The sequence below is a fragment of the Calonectris borealis genome, chromosome 5 (assembly GCF_964195595.1).
Source record: "Calonectris borealis chromosome 5, bCalBor7.hap1.2, whole genome shotgun sequence".
Classification (NCBI taxonomy): domain Eukaryota; kingdom Metazoa; phylum Chordata; class Aves; order Procellariiformes; family Procellariidae; genus Calonectris; species Calonectris borealis.
The window spans coordinates 23,485,929-23,497,566 of record NC_134316.1 but is presented as its reverse complement, the minus strand read 5'-3'; the positions used below and the strand labels follow the sequence as shown (position 1 = coordinate 23,497,566).

Sequence of the window (11,638 nt, the reverse complement as noted above, 5' to 3'; positions counted from 1 at the left end):
GCAGACTGCACTGGTCTCAGTGACTACGAGAGAAGTGGAAAGATGTATGAAATGATACGTGGCTTACTCAAGTTTGAAAGAACACAGAGAATCATGGCAGAGGACTCTGTACATAGTTTAGACCTTATCCTTACACATGCTTTGCAAAGAGATGTTCTGATCACAGGAAGACACTGCCCTCGCATGTACTCCTGGCTTTAGCGGTCAGAGGACAGAAGTAGAAGAGACCCATTGCGCAGAAGCGTCAATTCGCAACTTTGTTTCAGGATGGCTTCATTCAAACGTTGGATCCTCTTCTACATTATGTCAGCACTGCTCCACACGTCTGTTATGTGGCTCAAGCTCTAGGCCTGCTCCATTTCCTTTGCAGGCTATCGTTCAGTCTGGATGATCAAATGAAATAATCTCTATTCTGTATATAGTCCCATTACTTCTAATTTATGCCCTTCTTTATGTCATTCAAAACACTCCCTTCTCCTCTTCTGAATTCAAGACTTCTGACTTCTCAGAATATACAGCACATACAATTTCAATTTCACACTGAAAATGTGGATATGCGGTTCCATCTTAACATTTATTTAAGTTTTCCCATAGTTCAGACAAAACATGACATCCCATTTCAACAGATAAAATAAAAAGAAAAAAAAAAAACCACTTCTACAAAGTTAGCCAGTGTATAGACTTTCTTATTTTACAAAACAAAAAGGTAGGAACATGTTACAAAGTAATCATCAAACCAATCAATGTCAATAGTGCAAAGAATGAATTGCAAGTATAGGAGACAGAGGGAGGGAAGGTAGGACGGATGGGAAGATGGATGGATGGAGGGATGGGTGGATGGGTGGGTGGCTGAACAAAACAGGAAGGTTGGGAACAGCTATGCCTGTTCTCACACAAAATTTTGTAACTTGGACAACTCACGATGTAGATTTAACTTTAGTGGCAGAAGAGGGCAAGTACTTCATCCGTAAGAGATTTCTGTGTGCTCAAATTCTTGTGCTGGCCAGTTCTGGAGATGAATACAGCTATAAACACGAGCTGCTAAGAGTCACTGAAAGGAATTTTTCACCCTCTGGAACAGAGGTGACCTATCATGGGCTTGATTAGTTTGTGTGCATTTAAGGGCCAAGGAAATGACTGAGAATTTCATGCAAGCAACAGAGTAAGTACCTCCAGGCTGAACTTTGTACACCTTTTCCTCTTGCTTTCATGCTCTTTTGCATGCAATTGCTATCTATCCTGGGAGGTGAATAATCAAGAGGGAGTTCTAGCAGCTATGAAGTCATGTGGGCAGGCAGACCAACAGGTCTTGGATGTCCTGTCAAGTAAATATGTCAGCCAGCAACCCACCAGAAAAGGTAAATTATTTCTGCAATGTTTCTGATGATACTGCTATAATGAAGAACCTAAAATCTGTCTCCTTCATAGGGTGACGAAATTTGAGTCTAAATAAGATAAAGGACAAAAATAACATCAGTCAGTTACAATATTTCTCAGCTGAATTTGTCCATTTTCCTTTGCTAGCAGAGTGTCTATAGTTAATAAATGTAAGAGGCATTCACTAAAATAAGCTCATCAGCTGCCCGGAGATGTTGTTCATCTTTACCCCTTGTGATCAAAGACTGTTTATTTTTCTAGGCAAAATTCCCTGCAACACCTCAAGTCTTACCACAGTACAAAAATGAGACAACACCATAATGAGAAATAGAAAGAAGGCTGAAAGTGGGAATAGCTTCAGGGAGTAAATGTATGCTTACCTTGAAGGCACATTTCCTGCACGGAGTGTTTGAGTACTACAAAGCTTTCAAATAAATCAAAGGAGAGTGATTGTATCTTTCTCAAAAGGAGTATTAAACTGAAACTATTCAAGGAGATTTTTCCCCAAGATTTAAAAAAAAAAAAAAAAAATCCTCCCCACTACAGGCAGAGCTTGTATCTAAATCATTTCTGCTACTCTAAAACTGACAAACCTCTCAGCATTTTTTCCCCTCACTCCCATCAACAGTCTGTCCAAATTACTACTGTACCCCTATGGATGAAGAGTATATGGTTCATGTACATAAAGTTCATATGTGACAGTATCTAACACTGAAAAATTGGCACTGTTTAATCAAGCAAGAACAGTGGAAGCCTCAAAAAGGGCACTTAGGATCCCAGTGTTCAAATGCTCGCACTCATAATGGTGCTGGACTGAAAAAAGAATTCAGTGGCGACACCCAGTGATACCAACAATAGATTTTCTAAAGATTTTGGTTGTTAGTGCTCTTTTGAAAAATCAAACTACTTACTCTAGTGCTTCAATAGGAAATAAGATCTTTTGAAATGCTGGCCGAAGTATTAATCCTAAACTCTTGAAAATGCAGTGGCAGGTACATCAGAAAAATATTCTCCAGAGATCAGAATGGATTAAAATAGCTTTTTCATAACCCAGAACAGTTTTCCAGTTTTGCCTGCATAACTCCGTGAGGATTGGAAGAGATACTTCTGTCGTACAACTAACTACACGAGAGAGATCAGAGTCAGGCCCGTACTCTTTCTTTCATTCATTAACTTCGAATTAGAAAAAAAGAATCAGTGATGAAGAGGTAGAGAAATTAAGTAAATCTGGAAACCTCCAACATGTTCATCCTTCAATTTTTGGAGCACGAAATATTCTGGAGTATGATGGAGACTGAATAGTTCAAGAATTCAACAGAGATGAAAAATGATATTCCTTCGATTTTCTCCCCTCTTCAAGGAGTACAACATAATTTTGTTTATTTGCTATTACTTATTTATGTTTTCAAGGGCTGGGGGGCAACAGGCCAGAATTCAGACACTGAGCCTGCAGATCAGAGTAGGAAATCTCCTGACTGTTTCTTTCACGAAACGTTCTCACGCTTCCTCAGCAACATCTCAGCACTCCTTCAGCTTGGTTTTGTGGGATTTCTTGCTGGTCCTTTTCAGACACTGTACATGAGGAGCTGCAGTGAAGAACAGGAAAAACACCCAGACGTTCGTTGAATGCCTTTGAAGAGAAGAGTGAAGTTTGTAGAGAGGAGCTGCCACGCAACTCATCACAGCCAGCCTGTAACAGAGCTGAGAATCAGCCACGAATTCAGCCCCGTGCTCTCAGATACGTCACAACCTATACAAGTCATCATTTAATAAATAATAATTCTTTGCACTTTATCAGTGATTTTAATCCACCGATCTCAAAGTGCTTCATAAAAGTTAGTAGCATTCTTCCATTTACAGAGAGGTGTTGCAGATGCTTAGTACTAACTGGTGTGCTCCGAGGAGCTCCCTGGGCTTCAGCAGGACTCCCTGCAATAGAGCATTACATGCTTATTAAGAAGTCCTAGAAGGACTGAGACTTTACGTATTTACAGCGGTGTACCTGTGTAAATATGTATCACTAGGTTGATGTAGGCCTGAAATTCAGGTGAACACAAAAAAGCATTTATAAGTTCCCCATAATTTGTTTTAAATTCTACCACTACCAGTTTTAGACACAATGTAATTAATCTCATGTTTTATTTGGGTTTTTAACATTGTAGTGATTTTTATAGGAGTCACAGTGAAAGTAGTAAATCGAGAGCGTATTAATTTTCTGTTATATGAAATGTTAAATAAAATAAATTTATAAATTTATAAAAAAGCTTTCATTTTAATTCATTATGATTTTAAATTACATTGCCAAGGCTTTCCAAATGTGTGATTTTAAAGTCAGCAGTAACCTTTCAAAAGATAAATGATTTAATAAATTACTTTTTTTACAGGTAAAATTACCTCGAGACAAAATATTACACAAGCCATGGAAACAACTACAAAAAATGGGTACTTTGAACACTGTTTTCTCTGAAAAAATATATGAATGAGTGATTTTTGCCTTCTGCGTTTTTATTTAGAAAAAGGTTTTAAGACTTGCTGTTACTTTCAGCTAAGGGGAGATAAAAAAAATCTCCATGATGGAAGCTTGTTGTTAATTTTTGAAAAGAGATTTTGGGTCCCAGTTAGTGGGGGTTTTATAAAGATACAAGTTACTTATATTGTAGGTTCAAGACAGAACATGAAAGTAATATTGTGCTGGACAGACTTCCAAGAATTTTCAGGAAGGCAAACAACATTGTCTGTTACAGTAATCATGTAATCATGTTCTGACATTTTCAATAACCACCCACCTTACCCATCCAAGAAAACATATAAAAAAAACCCAAACCCAAAACCAAGCCCCAATGTTTTTCCCTTAAATATCTTTCTAGGCAGGAATGATCTAATCTTAGCAAAGTCCCTCCTGTATCACCTCTACTATAACACACATTCCCTATTACTAGCAGCCATAACCGTATTCAGTCAAGATAACAGAACAGCCCAGACTAACAAATAAAAAATTTAAGAAATAGCAGAGGCTTTCTTGTAACTTGTGCAGACGCCATGAAAATGTGCACAATGACAACGCTGTCGTTCAGGGGATGAGACAGGAAGGGGTGAATGGAAGAACAGCTACGTGATTAGCTGTCCTGTCTGTAGGTCATCTGCTTGACCATTTACTATGTTGAAGACGCAGAGTTTGTTGATTCTCCAGCATGATGTTCAGGGTTTTCACTCTGTTGACCACTTCAGAAATGAGATTTTGTATCATTTTTCACTCGATGTTCCCTGGGTTTTATTTGGCAGTTCAGAAGGAAGTGAATCTGCCAATGACCAAACCAACAGGCATACAAAAAAAATGCTTAACGTAGAAGGGCAAGATTCTAAGTGAGATAAAGGCTGCTTTCTGGTTTGGCTGTGATGGTGGCCAGACCATACTTCAGTGCAGAACCTAGGTGGTGAAGAGGCAGAAAAGGCAGGCTTGTCTGTAATACGAGTCATTCTGTCTATACCCCAACTGTACTTAAATCGTTCCAGCAAAAGCCCATGGGTCCGCTCCAAACAAACCACTGATGAGCTTCTTCTCAAAGTACGGATCATCACAAGGAAAAATAATACTCTTCAGAGCATTATTTTAACAGTAGTACTCCATACTTTTTTAAAGAAAAATACCAAAACCCTGCAAGTCCTTTCTTCCAGGTCTGTTAATTTGACCACCCCCCTTGGGATTCGCAGACTGATCTTCCTTCACTGCGTAGCACATTCATTGACATTTGCAGTATCTTCTCCCTTCAGATCCTCATTCAAGCTTTTTTTCTGCTCTATTTCAACCTGGCAGAGGAAAAAGAGGGAGAACATGAGAAAGGAAAACAAAAGATTCAAAAACCTTCCTTAGTGGCGGTTCGTGTCCTGCTCAGGAGAAGAAACTCTTGGCAAACTGAGAGGGTTGTGAAGAGAAATAGACTGAAGAGGGAAAGCTGGATTTTATTTACTGTAAGTGTTTTCAGTCTAATCCAAACAGTTTTATGATTCGACAATGTCATGACATCAGATAATCTCATGCAGAGAACCGGTCTCACATAATTTATATTCGTTACCATCCCCAGCTGTACTTTGATTCCAAAACCAGAATCAAATCTGCAGAGGATAGGTGCCTTCCTAAGTGACAGCAGAAGACCAGCCTCAATTTTAAACTCTGCAAAGACTGATGTATAAAGCAAAGAGATTCATTTTCAAAATGCACATCTACATTTGTGTTCTAAATTTCAACACCTCCGAAAACTCAGGGATAATCCAATGTTTAATTCTTACAAGGGATACTTAGGAAGATCAAATACCATCTCCAGGGAATTTAAGAGACTACTAAAAATGTAATTACAATTACCATTAAAAATATTTGCCATGAGAATCTTTTCAGTATCTCTCATCATTGCTCTTAAAGAAGGCAGGTAGGATGCCAATTTCTCTGCTGAGTGATCAGCTAACATGCAAATTTTGGCATACTGAGATTCTTGGCGGGTATATATGTAGTGCATTTTCCCATCTGCTCCTCTCCTTAGGGCAGGCAGGAAGAAGAAATATTTAAGCAGAGAAATAATGCGATCCTTTTGTCTGCTGTAGCACTCCCACTGTAGCTGCTGTGAAGAGCAGCAAAACTCCCTGCTCACACTCTTACCGTAGCAGCTGATCCCCAGTAGCTGGCAGTGTATGCTCTTCCGCAAAGCAACTGCAAGCAAGTTTATGCCATCTTCGCTGAGGGATAATCCACTGCTTGTTTGCCAAGAATCAATAGGAGCACATGGGTAGCTCCTGCACAGAGCCTGGCATGTGCCAAATTCCCACCTCATCTTATTTTTCTGCCCACACTTTTCAAGACAATGAAGTGTGCAAAGTAACCATGGTGATTGCCACATGCTCAGTTTTACCTTGTAACTGTAGTGTGCTGAATAGTTGACCCACTTCCTCACGTCCGTCTTGTCCTCCACAGAGATGGACCGAACAGTGGCTTTGGATGCAGAAGTGGTGGGCATGTCAAATTCCACATCTACATAGCGGACAAAACTGGAAGGCACTTCCCGGTCAGAGCCAAGCTCTAGGTGACAGAAGAAGCAGTGAGGATGGCCAGAAGCTGGAAAAAGAGAGCAAACAGACATGAAAGTTGTGTTGGATGGATCAGAAAACACAACATCTAGAAGGAAGCGACATCACAAAACTGCAAGAAACCAAAGAATCAGTCTGGGTGAACTAGTTCGTAGCAAGTGACAGTATCTTACCTGTTTCAATGTTGCTGGAGTTTCCAGAGGAATTAAACAACCTGCAAAAAGGACTGTCAATCACTCTAGTTTGCTTTTAGTGGGTGAAAATACAAGATGTAAATCAAGCACAGTAGGGCAAAGGTATTTCCCCTCTTCTGATTCCCCCAGTGTATGTAACATGCCAAGTACATTGTGGCACATCTTTCTGAAATGTCATGTATTGATAGTAAGGAAAGGTGGGATTTGGCAGATATTTCACATTTATTTGAAATTGTTATCCCCATTTTTAGCAACAGAAAATATACTGGATAAGGTTAAATAACTTTCCTGGATTCAAAAAGCAGATTTGTGGGCAGCTTGGAAATAACCGTTTATTCCTTACTCTAACCTATAACAAGATGGCTTGGCATTAAAGATGGCAAGGTGAGGAAGTAATCATGTTTAGCTCTGTCATCTGTAAATGATAACCTTTGTTATTATTTTTTCCCCTTTGTTTTTCTGGACAGCAGTGATGTTTAAAAATTAAAGTAGGGACTGCTCGTCAAGCTGGGCTGGTTTTATTTTGACTGCTGCCAACTCCCTAAGCTCTTGAGCAAGTCATTTAAGGTCTGCGCCTCACTTTCTCTCTCTGCAAAATGAGGATGAGTGCCTTCAAAGCCACCTTGGGCTTTCTGATTGAAGGGATCCTATTATCTAAGTATGTGTAAATGAAAGTAATGTATAAATAAATGAATGGCATCCTCGTCTGCCACTGTTACAGGCTTTAGGATTTCTGACTACTTGTTCTTCTCCGTACAGCTCAGCAAGGTGTACAGGACAGAGGGAAGGAAGGAGGAAGGCAGGCAGAGTGAAAAGAACTGGGTAGGGAAAGCCCAGAAGCTCCCCCTGGGAAGAGGAGGAAAACACCGCTGGTGAAGGACTTGCAAGCCTGGGCCTTGAAAAGGAAGTCAGCTCCTCATCCAGAGCTTAGCCCAAAAGCCAGCCTTGTTGAGTTCAAGCTTGAAAAGCAAGATGTGGGATTTTGAGATATTACTTGTCCCAACAGGATGAGATTGAGCAGTCTTTGGAGGGCTTAGGCATTGCAACATCCCACTTAACCTCTGAAATAGAGTTGGAAAAAAATTTCAACCCAGTGTAAGTATGGGTAAAAATTTCATCTAGAGTCAGCCTCGTAGTTCCAAATGGTCTAGCCAGAGTTGCCTCACAACCGGAAGGTTTATAAACTTATGTCTGTGCAGCAAATCCAGCGAGAGGCTATGCAGTTCTGCAGAGACCACAGAGATATGCAGCATCACGGCTGGAGCCAAGATATGAATGAGTGCGTGCATTATCAAGCAGATACAAAAGCTTGGGTTCTGCAAGCATTAAAATACATCACCTGCTTTTCATTAGGATTAATTATCCCAAGCAGAGTTGCCCTAATTCTAGAGCGAGATGGGATCTCTCTCTGACAGCGCTTCCCAGCTTTTCATACCTGGAGCACACTTTTTCTGGATAAAAAGCATGGTGCACAGCAGACCTTCAAGATGATCCCACCCACCATGGGCTAGCAGCAGCCCCATGTGCTCTCATGGAGAACACTGTGCCCTCCAGCACCGCAGGGCTTTTTGCTTCTGCCCAGTTCTTGAGCTTGGCTGTGGTGGGCACAGCTGTGGCGGCAGTGCACTTCAGCCTCTGCCATGGGACGCTCGGGTGCCGCTGCACATACCTGGGAATCACTGCTCTCTGGCACTGCGTTATGAAGATGCCTAAAAATGAGTCATTCCTGGCTCAAAAATCCTGTGTTCAGCACTCAGTACTGGCAACCAACTCCCAGCCTCAGGCTCCCCATCCGTTCGTAACTCTTTCCTCACCCTGTACCAGTCTCGGCAGACTTCTCATTGTAATCCTTCCTGCTCATCTGCTTTGCTATGCTTTTCCTCTCCTCTAGTTTGCCGTGGTTGCTCCCTCCTTCAGACTGCCTGGGTTGCAGCGGGGGCCCACAGCAGCCCACGAGGGGCGGCTCTTTGCCGATCAGCTTGCGCTGCTACACTCCTGAGCTGGCATGTGCTCGGTTGCTTTTGGGATGGACGCATGTGAAGGTAACATTGGGACGTGTTTAACTGGGCTTGAGCACACGGCGTGACAGGTGCTTTGCAGACCTGAGCTTTTAAACTCTTCATAATTTCAACTGGACACATGGAACCGGCAACCACTCTTCTAACACACCTGAACGTTGGTGCATATTCACAGGGTCAAAAAAAAAAGCGGGGTGGGAAATGAAGGGAAAAAAGCCAAAAAAAATTAATGCAATGCAATTAACAAAGCAATTTTTCAGTAATTTAATTTCTTCTGGTAGGAGTACCCACTAACAGAAAAGACCATGCACAACACTCAAAAAAACGTGGAAGTTATTCATTTAAACCAGCTCAGCATGGTAGGCAACCAGATGAACTGATTAAGAAAGCAACTCCTCCACTGGAGCTATAGCAAAAATACCAAGCACATCAGTGTTCATTAGTGTCCTGAGTGTGAGGCACACAAGGCACAACTTCTGTAGACTTTCTCTTTGTTCAACAGGCTCATTCAGAGCTCTTTCTCTAACGGACAGGTACACTTTTCAGTAAAATCAGGAGGAAATCAACAGACTGCTTTTGTTTTGCATCTCTTACTTCCTTGAGCTACTAACGTTTCATTCTAACAATCAAGGACCTGATAATATAATTCATATATATGCATGGGTTACCGTGATTGGAGGGAATCTGTTCCAAACGACTCTGATGTCCCAACATGTTTGGATTAAATGATTTAATTTACTTCAGAAAGTATACCAGGCAGCATGCCTGGGATCCACAGCCAAACTAGACCAAAGTTCAAATATCCAGATCCAAGGCTCTGCATAGAGGCTACATCCCTGCTTCGCTGGAAGAGCGTTTTCCCACGATCAAAGACCGGGTGGATGTTTTCCTAATATTCTGCTGGTGGATTAAAAAAACCCAAACATGTGGAGGCCAGCCAGCTGCAACTGAGGCTCTGCAGAGCCTGTAAACAGGCTTTCTTTATCAACTGCTTTGATCATATTAATTGTGAATATGAGAAGGGCAATAAAGTTTAACAAGCTATTTTGGAAAGGATTTCAGCAATGTGCTCAGTAGAATCCAGTCCATGGTTTTTTCTTAGGTCAAATCATAGTCAGAGTACAGACAGTCCTTCATCTGTCATACGCTTTTCAATGTCCAGTCACAAGCAGACGCTTTGGCTACAAAATAATACAGAGAGTGCTGATAACAAGTTCCTATAGTGAGAGTGCAAAGGGCCCCATCCCATTACAAAGCACAAAGAGAAAACATTTGGGTAAGACAGCTGAAATAATTCTTCACAATTTGGGAGCTAGGATTCTCAACCTGAACGCAAGCAGTGAGCTTCGGGAGGGACCGGCCCTCCTCTCCCGGCCGTCAGGGCAGACCACAGGTGGGGCTGATGGTGTCATACGCCTCACGTCTACACAGCGCCGGCACCAGTCTGCATTCAGGGAATGGAGTGAAGCACAAGAGGTCCAGGTGGCTACCTGGAGACCTCTGGAGTCCCTGGGATCACGTTTGCAAGGGACTGATGTGTCAGAGCACGCAACGTGGATGAACAAAGGGTCCCATAGCAAGTGTGGGCCTACGTATGTACTTCTTTGATAGGCACACAGGCACGTGTGCTGGGGGCAGTCATGCAATGCATATGCTGCAGGTCGTGTGGACAGGTTGTGCGGCCTCTGCAGGCAGGATGGAGCTGGAGACCGTGGCTACCTGCAGCATTTCTCACCAGCTGCAGTGTGATGCCACCACCTCCCTCCTGCTCTGTGGTCCCAGGCACCAGAGCAGTTCATTAGCAGACCAGACATTTACACAGGACCCAGAGCGCTGCTAGGGGTGCGCTGCAGGTACCACAGTAAGAGAGCATGAAGTGCGAGTCAGGGGAATATTTTTATACCTAGTGCTTGAGAACTGCATCATTTACAGGGACTTCTGCAAATAGGTAGAAGTGAGTTATTACATGACTTGTGGGTAGGGCTGGAAAGAGCCAAGCATGGACAAGGTTGGCAGTAGACCACACATCAGTGTCATGTGGTCAGAAGTGTATGTGGTCCATCAGGCAAATCGAAGAAGGAGTGGGAATCAATGCTTTTGAGTACCACTTACCTCCCTCTTTGTTCGCCATATACTTTGAGTAAGGAAAACCACGGGACTGTCAAGAAGAGTAAATAGTCCTTGAGAGAGAAGGTCAGATTAAACTGCACTTGGCCTGCCCTGTCATCACTTTGGGATTCCCTCCCTCATGTGTCCTGGCCAAGACAGTGCTTCCAAGGCCCTTCCTTTCCCTGCAATTACATCTGTCCTGACCGGAGGGGTGAGGACACGCTCTTCCTCTCAGGATGTAAACAAATACTAACTGCCCTGCGTTCTGCATGGTGACACTGATGCATAGATGCTCTGCGGCAGGGCTCCAACAGCAGCGCCAAGACTGTGATGCATTTCCCCCTGACACAGGGTATATATAATAAAGCCTTACACTGGGAAAGGCGAGATCAAGGAAACAGGAGACATAAATCAACTTCTCCCTCAAAGTTGCGCTGGGTAAGGGAGCATCACCGCGCAGGAGGCAGTAGAGCCAGGAGTTCTGCCTCTTCTGTTTGCTACCAGCATGTTCTGTGATTATGTTAAAGTTTGGGGGCTTTCGTCTCCCCAGTTGTAATGCCTATACGGTATATGGAGATCTTTGGTGAGAAAATGCCACAAAAGGCCCAATTTCACACCATCTCGCTCCCAGAGCTCATGCAGATGGCATAGTGAGATTTTCCTCACAAGCATGTTATTGCTCATAAACAGTCTGAGATTAGTTTTTTATTGCGATATTTCTCTTGAGTTCCCGAGCTCGCTCTCCCTATGCCCCGCACTACAGAAAACACGGAGCCTTCACTTTTGTCAGTGATATCCCTCCAAATTTGTAACCTCTGGTGTAAGCTGGCGTACTTAGGCCAAAATGTGATCCAAAAGATTAGA

At 42.5% G+C, this 11,638-nt stretch overlaps 1 protein-coding gene across 3 annotated transcripts in view; it reads right to left on the bottom strand.

The window, feature by feature from the left end:
• Positions 1 to 555: 555 nt before the first annotated feature.
• STON2 (stonin 2) overlaps positions 556 to 11,638 on the bottom strand; it is an 81,096-nt gene continuing 70,013 nt past the window's right edge. For all 3 annotated transcript variants that reach the window (XM_075151400.1, XM_075151399.1, XM_075151401.1), the window contains 2 exons: positions 6,279 to 6,481; positions 556 to 5,184 (listed from right to left, as the gene is read on the bottom strand). In XM_075151400.1, coding sequence (XP_075007501.1) covers positions 5,101 to 5,184; positions 6,279 to 6,481 — 287 coding nt within the window. In that variant the 3' untranslated portion in view covers positions 556 to 5,100. The remainder of the gene's footprint in view (positions 5,185 to 6,278; positions 6,482 to 11,638) is intronic.